Source organism: Rhincodon typus, chromosome 4 (assembly GCF_021869965.1).
Source record: "Rhincodon typus isolate 14 chromosome 4, sRhiTyp1.1, whole genome shotgun sequence".
Taxonomy (NCBI): domain Eukaryota; kingdom Metazoa; phylum Chordata; class Chondrichthyes; order Orectolobiformes; family Rhincodontidae; genus Rhincodon; species Rhincodon typus.
The window spans coordinates 73,323,255-73,340,457 of NC_063335.1; the positions used below are offsets into that span (position 1 = coordinate 73,323,255).

The 17,203-nt window shown below is 37.2% G+C and overlaps 1 protein-coding gene across 1 annotated transcript in view; it reads right to left on the reverse strand.

Moving 5' to 3' along the window:
* The window catches only part of LOC109932883 (rho-associated protein kinase 1), a 107,378-nt gene that overhangs the window by 27,165 nt on the left and 63,010 nt on the right, over positions 1 to 17,203 (reverse strand). The window contains exons 14-19 of the mRNA XM_048596134.1: positions 15,793 to 15,896; positions 11,719 to 11,884; positions 11,463 to 11,556; positions 3,913 to 4,001; positions 3,613 to 3,801; positions 2,666 to 2,831 (exon numbers count right to left, since the gene is read on the reverse strand). Coding sequence (XP_048452091.1) covers positions 2,666 to 2,831; positions 3,613 to 3,801; positions 3,913 to 4,001; positions 11,463 to 11,556; positions 11,719 to 11,884; positions 15,793 to 15,896 — 808 coding nt within the window. The remainder of the gene's footprint in view (positions 1 to 2,665; positions 2,832 to 3,612; positions 3,802 to 3,912; positions 4,002 to 11,462; positions 11,557 to 11,718; positions 11,885 to 15,792; positions 15,897 to 17,203) is intronic.

Genomic DNA, 17,203 nt, shown 5'->3' on the forward strand with positions numbered 1-17,203 from the left:
TATTAAGATCAGTTAGTGATTTAAATGTCTATAGTATCTTACTTTGGAAAAAAAAGTTACCCCTACTCCTGATATCCTTTAATGAAAATCTATTTAGTATAGCCTGGAAAACGAAGAGCCATCTGTTCGTTTTTTTCAACAGGCTACAGTATCTGGAGCTGCCATGGTTTGTTTTAAGAGCTGAGCCAGTTATGAATGTTTGGCTGATTTTCAAAAACTTCTAATGCACTTTACTTTACAGGGGTGTGTTTTTACATGGTTTGATTGACAGCTTTCAGAGGTTATTCATATATTCCACGTCATTTATGATTAGATGCTTGATTGCTTCTACAACTGAATTGACATTTTTTCAATCGATCTGGAATATTTTCAGTACTAATGGTTGTGTGTTCGAGTGACAGCTGTATTAGATGATCAGGGATTTGATGTTTTCATATCTATGTCAAATATGTCTTATTAATATTACATTGTTCTCAAGGTCTATTCAGTGGAGACTAGGTGAATGGCTATAGATAATATATAAGGCTATTGAAGGGGAATGGGATATGCAAGAAGAATGGAGGGGGCATAGGTGTATTACGGGAATGGACCATAAAGACATAGGTGAATGAGAGTGAGAGCAGTAGGTCACAAGAAAAATGTGGAAAGCTGTGCTGATGTCTGAGAACAGAATTGGCTTTGCACTAGCATTTCCACACTGAAACTCTTCTCGACCTATAAGTAATTGTGGGCCACAAAACCCACTCTTGTTCTGTCCATGTTTTTTTAGAACATAAATGTGGCTAGAGTTGGGTGAGAAGATGATGTGAATTTCCAAAGCTGGGAATTGGTTTGACATGAAAATCTGGCCCCATGTTTCATTTTATAAGGTTCAGGATCCTATAAGGCTTTTACACTACTTTCTCAAACTGTCCTTCTGCTTTCAACATTTGGCTAGTGAAGCAAGTAAAAAAATTGATTTACAATTAAAGAAGTGTATCTTCTAGTTTCAGTCAAATATTTTGGATAAAAAGACAGAACGTTAGTCTGAAGCTGACTACTTTCTCAAACTGTCCTTTTGCTTTGAACATTTGTGAACAAGTACCTGTAGATGTCTCTGTTCCTGCAGCCCGTTTATCATTATATCCTTTATATTCTATTGCCTCTCCTTGTTCTTCCTAACAAAATGCATCACTTCGCACTTCTCTACATTAAATTTAATCTACCACACGTCTACTCATTCTTCCACAAAGTTGTCTTGAAGTCTATTGCTATTGTCCTCATGGCTGACAGTACTTTCAATTTATGTCATTTGCAAATTTTGAAGTTGTATAGTTAAGGCTAAGTCTTTAATATTCATCAAGAAATGCCGTGGTGCTTGTAAAAGACATTTAGACAGGTACATGAATAGGAAAAGGTTTGTGGGATATGGGCCAAATGCTGACACATTGGACTCGTTCAGTTTAGGAAACCTGGTCAGCGTGGACAAATTGGGCCAAAGGGCCTGTTTCCATGCTGTATGACTCTACCGATCTCTGGGGATGCTTACTCTGTACGTTCTGCCAGTCTGAAAATTAATTATTTACCATTACTTCTACCATTCAATCAACTTCACAACCATGCTGTTGCTGTTGCTTCTATTGCACTAGTTTCAAATTTGTTCACAAGCCTGTTATATAATACTTTATGAAATCTTTTGGAGCAGCATATAGACCACATTACCCTCATCAAAAATCTCAATCAAGTTGGTTAAATTCACCTTTAACGTATCTGTGCTGGATGTTTCCAATTAATCTACACTTACTTAAGCGTCAGTTAATTTTGACCTGGATTGTCATCTCCCATCACAAACGTTATAATAACTGGCCTGTTGTTGGTGAATTTAGGCTTACATTCTGTTTTGAACCAAGGAGCAATATTTGCATTTCTTCAGTACTGTGACACCTTCCCCTATCTAAGGAGAATTGGAAGATAGGACTTACTTGATTTCCTCTCTTCTTTTGTCAGCATTCAAGTACATGTCATGCTTCAAGGTGGGGTGATATTGCTTTAGAATCAATCACTTTCACTCGTGAATGTGTAGAGTTAGCCCTAAATATTATTTAGGTCAAATACAACCATTAGCTTCAGACTAAAGTTCTCTCTTTTTACCCAAAATATTTGACTGAAACTAGAAGATGCACTTGTTTATATGTATATCAATTTTTCACTTGCTTCACCAACCAATATTTTGTCCACTAAATTAAATGTTACATGTGCTGGAATGTAACCACTTTTTTAATATTTGCTACTAATCAGGCTATGTCAGAATTGTCCAAATTAACTTTATTTAGGATTTGAAAACCACCAGCCAAGGGAGACATTTTTCCTGGTCTGAACTGAAATTATGGTTCCAGAAATGAAACAATAACATACTAATCCATTGAACCACCTGACCCTCTTTTACTTGGCCAGCCCATATTCTTGAGCAAGGACAACTTGGGAAAAAAATGAATAATGGATGGTAATGCTGGCAAGTTTAGAGCTAAATTCACATTTGAGAAAATTACCTAAATTTTGATGATTTTATTTTTTAAAGTGAACCCACTTTTACCATACCATCACAAACTATTTTTCAGTTGTTCAAAATAAGTTTAAATCAAACAACATACTTTGGCCAAAACTATTAAGTGTGAGTCATTCTTACCAGTTACATTTCCATCCAAATCCTCAGTCTGTAAACTGGATACACTTGTGCTATCCATACGAAGTTGGAGATCTTGAAGCTTAGAACGAAGTTGCTCAAGATCACTGTCCTTACTATCAAGTTGCATTTGAAGCTCTGTACGAAGGTTAGATTCCTCCGCTAATTGCTGTAATATTGAGACAAAACAGTCAAAATAAGAGAAAAAAATTAGATATCTCAGAATAATAGTAGAAATTTGTTGATGTTATTTTCAGTTAAAAACACTTTCATCAAATATATTTCTGCTTTGTCAACTAAATTGGTTATTGATGATTTAAGAAGTGACTACAAGGAACCATAAATCACAATCTCAGGGCTATAAATAATAAAACTCTGCATCATGGCATTACTTATTCCCTAAAAATTATGGAACTGAAAACAGCATTTGACTATTAACACTATGAAATGGCATTTAAACAGCGCTCTGCACAGTTCCTGATCACTTACGTCAAAATATTGTCTGGGATTACCTGAGCAACTCGCAACACTTTCTGGCCACATTCTGGAAGGCTTGGAACATATTTCTACCTTAACTGGTTTGATATTGAATTTGCTGCAGTGCAGTCCACACTATTTTACTATATACAGCCTTCATCTCAAATTCAGGAATGTGAGACCAGGAATGCATGGACAAAACGGGTGCCCATTTTGAAGTCATTCATTGTGCACTTTTTGTTAATTTTTATGATAGAATTCGAACGTACATATTTCTAATAGAAACTATCTATGCAAACCTGTCATGTTGTCATCAAATTCCTCCCAAGTAGAGTCACGGCAGTGCTACCACTGGAGGAGTGTTTGAACACAATGTGAATATGAAATCAAATTAGATGTGTGCACTGCCCAAATTTAAACAGATTATGTATCAATATAAAGACAGTCAACACATCCATGTAAAAGTTTCTTACTGCCTGCATTTCATTTAGGTCCTTCTGATACTTCACAACCATATGACTGTATTTCTCTCTCTCTTGGTTCAATTCCAGTTGCAATTTTTTGTTTTCCTTTTCTTTTTTCCGGACATCTGCTGTATTTGCTTTCTTTCGGTCCACTTTTATATCTTTTCGGTTCATAATCTCAGCAAGTTTATTAACAGCCTGATTGAGGCAAACATACAGAAACATGCATGAAAGTTAATCAATACAAATCATTCAAAAACTGTATTAGAACATAGCTTTGCATAGTTGGGGGAGCTTTTAAAAACCTACTTGTGTTTTCAGTGTACGTTCTTGGCCAATTATCTTTTCATAATGGGTTTTCATGTTATTTAGGTCTTCCTCCCTCCTCTTCTGTGACTCTAGAAAAAGTTTATAGTAGTGAGCATTTTTACTCGATCTGTATGAGGAACATAGTTTAAAAAGAGAGGATCAAACAAGTTTGTAACAACAAAGGCAGATCCTTGCTAGAAAATTCAAAACCTAAACCGAATATTCTGCTCTTCATGTCTTTCTATGCATCTTCCTCTGCTTTGGATGCTTATTTATTACAGTTTAACAGATTTACAGCATTATAATAATTTGTATTCAAATAGTTTGGAGTTCAAGATGGTGATCATCCAAATTCTAAATGTCTTAAATGCCATCTCACGCCATCTTTTTCTCTACTTCCTCTATTAGCTCTGTGCTCACTAACCTACTTTGATTTGATTTATTATTGTCACACGTACTGAGATACAATGAAAAATATTGTTTGCACGCTATCCAGACAAAATCATCCCTTATGTACGTATATCAGGGTAATAGGACAGACTGCAGAATATAATGTTACAGCAGAGAAGGTGCAGAGAAAGATTATATGAGACGTCTGTTCAAAAGTCTGACAACAGCAGGGAAAAAGCTGATCTTTAATCTATGTTAATGGTAAGTGTTTTCAAACTTTTGTATCTTTTGACCGACAGAAGAGGGTGGAAGAGAATATAACTGGGGTGGGAGGGGTCTTTGATTATGTTTGCTGCTTTCCTGAGGCAGCAAGTATAGATGGTGTCAGTGGAAGAAAGGCTGGTTTTCATGATGGACTGTGCTGCATTCACAACTCTGTAATCTCTTGCAATCTTGGGCAGAGCAGTTGCCATACCAAGCTGTGATGCATCTGGATAGGATGCTTTCTATGGTGCATCTATAAAAAGTGGTAAGAGTCATTGTGGACACGCCGACTTTCCTTAGCTTTCTGAGGAAGCAGAGGCATTGGTGTGCTTTCTTGACTGTAGCATCGATGTTGATGGACTAGAACAGATTGTTGCTAATATTTACTCCCAGGAACTTCAAGCTCTTGACCATCTCCACCTCAGGCCCATTGATACAGGCAGGGGTGTGTCCTCCACTCTGCTTCCTGAAATCAATAACTGACTCCTCCGTTCTGGTGAAATTGAGGGAGAAAATGTTGTCTTTACAGAATCTCACCAAGCTGTCCATCTCTTTACTGCACTTATTGTTTGAGATCCGACCCACTATAGCGGTGTCATCAGCAAATTTGTAAATGGAGTTAGAGCTGAATGAAATTTCTTCCATGCACTTTCTTCTCTAACACTAAAGTCCCTCTTCGAACAAGGTTTTCGCCATCTAACCAAATATAGGAAGCTATGTAGCTCAGTATCATAATTTGGTTTTATAATGCTCCTGTGAATTGCATACTTCATTGTGTTAATGATACAATATAAATAAGTTGTTGTAACAGCAGTTGATGAGAGTTCTCAAACCATGTGATGATAGGACACAAAAAAAAAATCGTCTCTCCATTTGCTCTCACACGTATTTAAGTGCAACCCTTCTCAACCTCAACTACCCTAAGAAATGAGAGATTTTCCCTGGAGGAAAGGAGGAATAAAATATCAGGCTTCTCAATTAAGAAGATAACTTGTACCTTTTTGTCCACAGATCATCCTCCTAATGTTCTGAATGAAATTTTTTAGTGGGTTTGAAAATGATGAATTTAAGGAATGTGTGATTCTGCAGCAGACTTTACTTAGTGAACTAGAAGGATTTTGTGAAAAGGCCAAAAGAAGTGTTGATGCTGGAAATCAGAAACAAAAACAGAAATTGCTGGAAAATCTCAGCAGATCTGGCAGCATCTGTGGAGAGAAATCAGAGTTGATGTTTTGGCCCAGTGAGCCTTCTTCAGCACTGGAGTTCAGAATGAGAAGGATTTTGTGCTACTACCAATAAATGGAAGAGAGAGAAACAATTCAAGCGAGTGAATCCATGGAAAACAATGTCCAGATCACATCAATAGAAAAATTCTTAAGAAATTCCTCATTCTGTTCTTTCAGAAATTGTTCCTTATTGTTGGACATCAGCCACCATTTTGTTTTCTGTTCATTGGACATTGGGGTCGCTGGCTAGGCCAACATTTATAGCCTACCCCTGGCAGCCCAGAGGACAGTTATGAGATAACCACATTGCTGTGGTTCTGAAGTCACATGCAGGAGCCACCAAAGGATGCAAGATTTCCTTCCCTAAAGGATATTAGTTAACCAGTTGGATTTTTTTAAAAATAACAATCGACAGCAGTTATATCATTGCCATTAAATTAGCTTTTTAATTTCATATTTTATTTTCAAAAACTGAATTGAAATTTCACTAGTCATGGTGGAAATTGAACCCATGTCCTCAGAACATTAGCCTGGGGTTCTGGATTACTAGTCCAATGATATCATTTCCCCAGTTGCTAAGTCACAGGCTCTTGAGCTGACAGACTACTGACTCTTGTAACAAGAGCAAAGAAGTGTCTCAAGCACATTGTGTCTAAGAGTCTTTTAGGTCTTCTTCCACATATTGATCACTTACATTTTGTCTATCAACTTTATGAATCAATGGATGGTTTTGGTCTGACTTCGATCCATTTGATCTAACATAGATTAGGTAGCCCTGTTTGCGCTACCCAAGTTGTCGTTTTCTTCAGCTTTTCATTCCATGTAACCACTTAAGCTTTTTGAAAAAAAAAGAACTTCATATTAAATTCTACTCTCCCATTTTAGGTCATGACTTTCTTTCGAACAATAGCTAATGGATGTTAGTTTCCACGTTTTACTTAGTGGCTGTGAAAATACTAGATCTCCTCCATATATCTCATTATCTATATAAATGACCGACAATCAGAACATGACAGCATAACAAACTGCAAATATGCTAATGATACAGTAGCATGGGTCTCATCAGAAATAATGAACAAAACTACAGGAACTCAGTGGAGAGGTTTGCAAAATGGTCTGGTAACAATTCTCTTAAACTTTACAAAAACAAGTCAAATGCACTAGTCAGAGATAGTAGGCACTGCTGATGCTGGAGTCTGAGATAACAAGGTGTAGAGCTGGATGAACACAGCAGGCCAGGCAGCATAAGAGGAGCAGGAAAGCTGACGTTTCGGGTCTGGACCCTTCTTCAGAAACCCAGTCATTGTCTTTAAAATAAAAACTGGTCAATAATATCATTCCTGCAAAGATTCATGTGGACATTGAAATAGTCATGAACATTTAGGTGACAAACTAGACTATAAGTTGAATTGATGGGAATAGTATACAGATGTGGTGGCCAAGGAACTTAAATAATTAAACAGTCTCCTTTTCAGTACATCTTACAATTATGAAACCCTTTCATTTGGCTGTGATTGAGTGTTATCCTTTTTGGATGGTACTATTATTTTAGGAAAGCGAACCAGGCAGGAAGGGTATTTGATGAGAAGACCTTTTTTGACAAAATCTGTCCTTGAAGTATTTTGATGAGAGCAAAGAATGCCATGAACAATGAGAATCCCCCCTTTGAACTGTCAGACGCAGGACAAATTAGTTACTGAACTCATTTATGCCCTTAACAAGCAATTCATGTATGGACTTGAATATGTACTTAGGGTGAGTCTCACTGACTGATTATTTTATTGCATTGGTGTAGTTTTTAATAAATACTTTAAAGTTGGATCTCTGGGCTAAAGTAATTTTTGTCTTTTGTTGCTATTATTCATTTATATGCTATTTTCTTTAAACAGGACCCAAAATGAATTTCTGTATGGACAATAAATGGCAATCAAATTTTATTGTGATGAAAGCTAAAGGTTTTGTCATTACTAAGGAGAAGGCACTGGAGAAGCTGATTGTTCTGAAGGTAGATAAATCATCCAGACAAGATAGACTACACCTCAGAGTTCTGAAGAAGCTTGCTGAGCAGAAATTTGAGGCATTGGTGGTGATTTTACAAGCATCACTGGAGTCAGGGAGAGTCCCAGAGAACTGGAAAATGGATCATGTGACACCTCTGTTTAAGAAGGGAGGGAGGTAGAAGATGGAAACTAAAGGCCAATTAGCCTGACCATTGTCATTGGTAAGATTTTAGAGTCCATTATTAAGGATGAGATTGCGGAGTATTTGGAAGTGAATACTAAAATAGGGTTGAGTCAGCAAGGCTTCGTCAAGAATTCTTTGAGGAGGTAATGAGCATGTTAGACAAAGGAGATCCAGTGGACATGATCTATTTGGATTCCCAGAAAGCCTGTGAAAGGTGCTGCCCAGGAGGCTGCTAAATAAGATTAGAGTTCATGGTGTTAGGGGCAAGGTACTGGCATGGATAGAGGATTAGCTGACCAGCAGTAGGCAAAGATTGGGGAAAAAGGCGTCTTTTTCAGGACGGCAGCTGGTGACTAGTGGGAATTCCGCAGGGGCCCGTATTGGGACAACAACTATTCATGCTATACTTTAACAATCTGGACAAAGGAACTGAGGGCATTGTTGCTAAGTTTGCAGACGATACAAAGATGGCTGGAGGTCATGTTGAAGAAGTAGGAAGGCTGCAGTAGAACTTGGACAGGCTAGGAGAGCAGGCAAAGAAGTGACAGATGGAATACAATGTAGCAAAGTGTGAGGTTATGCACTTTAGTAGGAAGAAGAGACACAGACTGTTTTCTAAACAGGGAAAGATTTTGGAAAGCTGAAGCACAATGAGACATGGGAGTTCTAGTTCAGGATTCTCTTAAGGTTACATGCAGGTTCAGTTGGCAGTTAGGAAAGCAAATGCAATGTTAGCATTCATTTCAAGAGGGCTGGAATACAAGGGCAGAGTTGTACTGCTGAGGCTGCATAATGCTCTAGTCTGACCACATTTGGATATTATGAGCAGTTTTGGGTCCCATATCTATGGAAAGATTTGGAGGCCTTGAAAGGGATCCAGAGGAGGTTTACAAGAATGATCCCAGTGATGGAAGGCTTATCATATGAAGAGCAATTGAGGACTCTGTGTCTGTTCTCAATGGCAGTTTCGAAGGATGGGGTGGAGGGGGATCTCATTGAAACTTACAGAATACTGAGAGGCGTAGGTAGCGTGGACCAGTAGGAGAGACTAGGACCTGGGGGCACAGCCTCAGTGTGAAGGGACAAGGAGGGATTTCTTCAGGCAGAAGGTGGTTAAACTGTGGAACTCATTGCCACACACAGCTGTGGAGGCCAAGTCATTGAGTGTATTTAAGACACAGATAGACTGATTCTTGATTGGTATGGAGATCAATGGTTATGGGGAGAAGGCAAGAGATTGGAGTTGAGAAACATACCAACCATGATCAAATGGTGTAGCAGATTAAATGGACTGAATGGCCTAATTCTGCACCTATATCCTATAGTCTTACGATTCTAGGCACATCCCAACAGACACTTCTATTTGGTACTATGGGAGACTTGGGAGAAAATCAGTTGTGACTGATATACATTATACTGAGTCTAGGAAAGCAAAATACATCAGCCAGTGAAGCAGAAGGATGAAACATACGCATTTCACTTTTTGGAATCTTTAATCTAATATAATGTTCAGAAAAAAACATTTTCATTCAAAATTGTTTCAGAGATAGTAGGAACTGCAGATGCCGGAGAATCTGAGATAACAAGGTGTAGAGCTGGATGAGCCTAGACCCTTCTTCAGAAAAATGGGCTGAAGAAAATAGGCATTTTTCTGAAGAAGGGTTTAAGCCCGAAACGTCAGCCTTCCTGCTCGGCCTGCTGTGCTCATCCAGCTCTACACCTTGTTATCTCTCTTCATTCAAAATTGCATGACTTTTAATGTAGTTTCAATTGCGTAAATATTAATATGGTCTCTAGAGCCAGAGTAGAAGTCAAGAGATTTGGGCCATCTATAATTGTAGAATGATAGTAACTCATGTTACCATTTGATGATAAAACTTCTCAGTTCGTCAAAATATGGTTGTTGGATATGATAGAATAGTAATAATGTTATTGAACTGATAATCGACAAACCGGGCTTAATCTTCCAGACATACGAGTTCAAATTCCAACACACTGTTTGACTTGACTATTGAGTTAAATGGATTAGGTTCAGAACAGTTCTAGCAGCTCAAAATTGGACATCCATGAGACATTGCACACCATTAGCAACAACATATTGTATTTAACTCTAATAGGTAACCTCATGAACTTATATATCCCTTTTTATTATCACATCAAGATAAGACCTATTCAAATAGCAGAGAGCTGTGGCTGCTGGAAATCTGAAATACAAACAGAATATTGGAAATGCTTAGCAGATGGCAAACATCTGTGGATAAAGAAACAGAGCTAACGTTTCAGTTGCTCTCTCTACATATGCTGTCCGACCTGTTTCATATTTCCAGCATTTACTGTTTTTAAGCCAAGGGACCAAACCTGATTCAATGAGGAATGCGGAAAAGCATGACATGTACCAATGTAAAAATGAGGTGCAAACTTGGTGAAGCTAGATCACGTGCTATTTCTGCTGTTTAGCTTGAATGCTTTAAAGAGAATTAAGCAAAACCAGAATCAATGGATCAGACCAAAGCTCTGCTTAAACAACTACCTGCAGAAGGAACCAAAAAAGAACCCAATGATGGGAGAGATCAGTAAGTATATCAATGCAAATATCAGGGCTGAAGCATTTGCAATAACCTTCAGAACTGCTGAATGAATGAGTCTGAGATACCCACCATCATAAATGGCAATCTTCAGACAATTCAATTCACTCCATGTGATATCAAGAAATGACGAAAGCAATGGAAATAGCAACCTGACAACATCTCAGATGTAAAATAGAAAAAACTGTACTCTGAAACTAGCTGCACCCTTGGACAAACTGTTCAATACTTCAATATGTCAGCAACATTGGCATTTACACATCTGTATGAAAATTGCCCATATATGCCCTGCCTATAAATAGCAGGACAATTGTAATCTGGTAAACTACCACCCATCAGTCTATTGATCAGAAGCAAACTAGTGGAAGATGTGCTTAACATTGTCAACTTGCTCAGTGATGCTCAGTTTGGATTCTGACAAGGCTACTCAGCTCTAGGCCTAATTATAGCCTTGGCCCAAACTTGATTGAAAGCACTCAACTCTATAAAGTTATATCCAGTAATACTTGCAATTCCATATATAGTGAAGCAGTATGTGCCTGCGTACAGCAAGATCTGGACAACATTCAGGCTTGGCTGAAATTTATATACAGACACTTTTTTTCCTAAACCAATCTGTTCAGAGATGTTATTACACATGCCTGGGACAGATGGGTCTTGAACTGGAATCTCCTGGCTCGGAGGTAGAGACACTATCAGTGTGCCACAAGACACATCCCCTCATCACAGACAATTAATTTCATAAATTAATACCCATCATCCATTTACCCTTCATTGTTTTCTTGATATTAAAATTACCACCTGTTTACTAAATTCAATTCACATTAACATATAATATGCAATAACTGGCAGGAAGAAAACAGTCAACTTAAAAGTAATAATAATGTGATCCATTCCATACCTTCTCCCATAGTCCTCAGTTTTTCATCGAGTTCTGCTTTCTCCTTTGATAGGTTTTCTACATCTTTGGTCAAGGTTCTATTTGATTCCTCTAGCTAAAAATCAACAAACATAAGCATATTTTTAATAGAAGAAATGTTGCAATGTTAAAAATTATTAAAGACAAGGACTTAATAAAAGAAACAATCATTGTTCTTGCTTACAAATGCAATAGCTTAGACATTATAAAAATTTCTGTGTAAAATAGTCTAGCTTACTAAGATAATGGTGTTGTCTTTCTCATTCTGCTCCTGTTTATGTCGTGCTGTTGCTTTCTTCAATTCCTGATCAAGTTCATTACATTGATCCTCTGCAATAGCTCGAGCAAGCTGCTCAGAATCTGCTTTAGTTATAGTTAGATCCATTTGTGAAGATAATGAATCCCTAGTAGAAGACAGAGAAATTAACATACTCAATAATGTCAGTCATATAAAAGTAGAAAAGAATACAGTAATCTTGTTTGTAGGACAAATAAATATTGGCCCATAAATGAGACAAGGACTCTTTTTTTTAAACTAGTGGGAGGGGTTTGGCAGGAGTGAGCAATGGCTGGCAGCAGTTTAACTCCTTTCACCTCAAAAACTGAGAAAAAATTCTGCCATCCAGCCCCTCAGACCCAGCTCCGCATCATCCCTCATCCCACCTTGCTGGTATGGCTGCAAATCAAGCCCAGCCAATATCCTAGACTTATCATAAAATCTGACTCCACAATCATGTCCTGTTCTGGAACTGCCTGAAGTTCTGGGGTGGTCACTGATTGAATCTTCCACTCCTCCCAAATGGGGTAGAAATCTATATGTTAAACAATTAATGTTGTTTCCAATGTAAAATGCTGCATAACAGCTGACTTCTTGTTGGCAGGCCTCCTAATTAATTTTTCTAGCTGCGGCAAGGCAAATGAAGCCCTGTAAAATCCACCTGAGAGTAGGTTCCACAATTTCTATATAGGGATGTCTGGTTTTGCAGTGATAACATCTATAGTTCTTGAGCAGAAGCTCTGGGTTCGGGACTCAGCTCGAGACTTGGTGGCTTTTGGAAGCAGTGTCCATAATACACCAAATAAGTTGATTATGAATGCGTAAATTCTTCCTGTACATCTATGCAGAATATGGTCAATGTAACAGCCTCCCCACATTACATGCAAGTGCCAACATCACTCTAAGGGAATATCACACACAAAATTTGTTACACAGCTTTTGGGAAAGAAATGAACTGATCTCAGTTGCAACAGATCTGAACTACTGCAAAGCTACAATTTTCAGGAGAAGACAAAAACAAAAATAAACAATGAGTCATGAAACTTGATGTGAAGGGTAGGTAGGGGAAAAAGCAAGGGAAACCAGAAGAGGCAAAACCTTTAAGCTTCTCGAACACAAGGAAAGACATAACAAGGCAAAGTGGTTTAGGGGGAAAATTCCTAAGGGTAAGGCTTTACTAAATGAAAGACTGAGTTCTGCTGGTGGAAGAATGGAGGACATGGACAAAGACAAGGAGAGGATTCTTCAAGTTGGACAGGGAGAAAATCAGAGTTGAAAAGAAGGATGAGTTTCTGGAAATAAACTGGAACAAAAGGAAAATTGAGTTTTCTGCAAATTGGCAAATGGGTGCATAACATTGTACAGTAAATGCAAACTTCTTGTTTAATTTAGTATGTGAAAGCTGATGACAGGGTATTAAATCAAGCAATCCTTGCCATATTAAATATATGGAGAAGGGTTTTGGCAGCAGTTGGAATGGTTAAGGATACAATGCAAAATTCTAGAATTGACAATTTTGCTGTCGGACAGGATGCGATCAGATAATGTTTCAAGAAAATATCTAGACTCAGCATCAACGTTTTCAGCCTTTATGACCAACACAGTGTTAGCTGTACACAGGCAATAGAATAGCCAACAAGATATTTTCAATACAATCCAAAATACTGCAGGTGCTGAAAACTGAAATTAAAAAATAGAAAATCCTCTAAATGCTCAAAAGATCAGGCAGCACATGATAAAAGAAAAATAAAGTGAACACTTCAGTTCAATGATCTTTCATCAGATCAGTTACCCTCAAATTTGTCAATATTGACCATACAAGTAATGACTCAACAAGACTCCATGTCAAACAAGCAGCTGTAATTATTTCAACAGCAATGAATTGATGAAGATAGGAAAATATGAGCATTATTGGTGTACATGTGAAAGCTGACTCAATTTTTGTGAATGATATTAAAGCTGGCAGTATGTAGATCGCTAAGGAGGCAATCAATCAAAGAAAAAAATACCAAGTAGGCAGTACAACAGAAGCCATTTGACAAAATTTATTGATTGTGGTATGACTATAAAAGCACCATGAATAAAAAAATCAATGTGAATGCCAGATGAAAAATATGTACTAAAAAAAAATCAAACAGGGAATTAATCGTCAAAATTGGGCTTCTGCTATTATTCACGCCTAAAGCAACATAAAAACAAGTCATTGAACCAGTGAGCCAGAGGTACAGTGGACTCTGAGAAATCTTGGTTAAAAGATGCCCACAAAGGAGAAAATCAATTGCTATAGCAATATGTTATTCCATAACTTTGACATTAGTTTAAGGCAGTATCATTGCATGACACTGTGTGAACTGTTGAATCAGTAAGCCTAACTTTCGATTAAAGTATTGAATAGTGTAGCTTTCTTTGACCATCATTTAGGTCCATAAATCATAAACAAATCCACTTTTTGTTTAGATTTTGGTACCCAAATGGCGATTTGATGCTTTTAGACAATGGATACGTAGACTCTGCCATCTAGAGCAAAGGAAACATTCATGGCTAGAAACATTACATAGTATTAAAATTGAAGCTGCAATACAAAACATGCATAGGCAAGTTATCAAAGGGAGAGGAATGGTACCTGACAGAGGACCCTCAGATAGATGTATTCATTTTGCATAATGGTAGCGGTTATGTAGATTAGAAGAAGTGTGTTACAGGAACAGCAACAGGTCATATGGTTACTAACCTTCAGAAAACAAAAGAATAGTGATACACAGGCAAAAGCTGTAAGTAGAGGTAGGTGCTTCAAAAAGCAGAGCAGAGAAGTAAAATTGGGAGAAAGATGGTCAGAACAGTGGAAAATGTGTCTGAACCCTAGAATGCTACAAGGATTATTTTCAAATTCAGACTGCAGTAAGGATAGCGATTTAATCCTAAATTAGGCTATCGAACAAGTGATGCTTAAAAATTGCAGAGGAGCAGAGAAAAAGGAAAAATGAAAAAAAGACAAAGGAACATTTTAAAGAAGGCCACAGCAGATGATCACCACAAAAAAGTTATTGAGGATCAGAGGTATTACAGCATACTCTAAATGCAGGTCCCTCTTTCATCGTAAATATTAAATCATTCAATTAGAACAAGCCCTATTACACAAACAGGGAATTATTACCACAATGAAATGATATATTGGCTGATAGTGAATAAGGTTGACAGGATAACCATGACTCAGACAGAAGTGTCAAATATGATCGCCAGCATGATCATTTAATATTGGACAGCAATCTTCCAATGGCAGGCATGGAATAGGTTCAACATAATCATGACGGCCACTGTACATCAACATAAAAAATGCTGCAAATACTCAGCAGGTCTGGCAGCGACTGTTGAAAAAGCAACAGAGTTAATATTTCAGGTCATGACCTTTCATCAGAACAGGGAAAAGTTGGAAATGTCACAACTTTTAAAGAGGTGAAATGGGGAATAGGTGACAAAAAAGAAGAGGTTGGAAGGCTTGAGACATGAAATAATAGACAATTTGTTGAGGAAAAGCAATAAGGAGTAGTAATAAACACAGAAGTTGCTGGAAAAGCTCAGCAGGTCTGGCAGCATCTGTGAAGAGAAATCAGGGTTAAGGAAGGGTCACCAGACCCGAAACATTAACTCTTGGCTTCTCTGCACAGATGCTGCCAGACCTGCTGAGTTTTTCCAGCAATTTCTGTGTTTGTTTCTGATTTACAGAATCAGCAGTTCTTTTGGTTTTTAAGGAGTAGTAATAGGTCAAATAAAGAAAGAAAAGATAGGTCCAGAGATTGTAAAGACAGGAAAATGATAAAGAGGTGTCATCCAAAACCAATAGCAAGAAAAACAAGATTAAATAAAAAGAAATGGACAGAAAGTGGGGGTTTGAATGTAGTCAGGGGACAGAATCATTGAACTCAACAACTGTTGAGTCCAGAGGCTACCAAGTGTGAAACTGAAATTATGCATTCTTTCTGATATTGAATTTTTTCAGCAACAGTCAGCACCAGAACAATGACATTTTTTTTTTACCTTTCACTGATGAGCTCTTGCATCCTCTTTTGTAGTTCACTATTTATTCTGTTTTTCTCTTCATTTTCTTCTTTCAGCTCCTTAACCTGAGTCTTATACAAAGTCTGTGAACAAATCCAATATTATCCAAAATACTTCATTTTGAAAAACAAAGACATAAAATGCATAATTTCGCACAAATAAATTGCTACTACAGCTGTGTTTAAAATGCACCATGCAACTTCAAAAGATGAAATACTGCAATATTGATGTTAAGTAAATAATAAAACTTGCAACAAGAAAACGTGTTTTTTATTTGTTTCCAGACCTTTTACAATGGTGCTGTATAGAATATTTTATCATTTCAGTGCAAATCTAGTCTTCAATCTAGTAACCAGTGACATTTAAAATATTTAATATATATATTTATTATATAATATATATATATTATATATTTAAAGAGACAGTTTCTTTTATTCATTCAGAAGATGTGGGCTTTGCTGGCTGGGACAGAATTTAGTGCCCATCCTTGTGAATTACAAAAGAAGTATACATTCACTGAAAGACAAATGCAAAAGAACAATGTAACCATAGTCTACAAGAGTGGCGAAGGTAGAAATTACAACAAAGTTAAAAAAAAAGTAGCAGGAAATAGCAGCACGAGAAAACAAGAGACAAAGAATATAGCCAATGAGGAATATGAAAACATGACAATGGTAATATCAAACATTCTATGATAGAACTATTATTGTTGAGTGTCTGACGAATTAAACAGAACTGAATGTCAGAACTGTAGATTATAAGGTCATGGTCAAAATGCCAAATTAATATCTGGCTCTGGTCCTCACATTAGAAAAGAAGGATCAAACTCTACAAGTTAGACTACAGTGAAATTGATGTTTAAATAAATTTAAAAGAATTTTATCACAACTCATTGGGGTAGCGCGCTGGAAATCAAGCCTCGCTATTCCTGCAGTCAGCACAAATGATAAAATTTAATTAAACCATCAAATTGTTCACATTTACTTAACTGTCTGCGTATTTATTGTAATCAAAGTGTTTTAACCAATGGCAAGAAAGAAACAAGAATTACTAATTTATAACTCCACCCCTTTTTAAAATTCCTATATACATACAAACAGGCTGTACAAAAGTGATAAGACAAAGCACAGTATTATGGATGGGGAAGTGGGGTAAAAAGTCATAAGCGCAGTTCTAGATTGTAGACATCAATGAGTAGCTGTTTTCTTCTGGCTTTCTTTCAAATCCTTCTGAATCTTGGCTAATGACATGAGGTTGTGGATACACTTTCCCAGCCTGTTATTCGCTGGTTGTGGATTCACCCTTTCTGTGCTTCAAGATTTTTGACAAGGATATTTACAGTAAAAGCAGTTTAAAGGGAAATAGTGAATGATAACAACTGCCAGGAGAT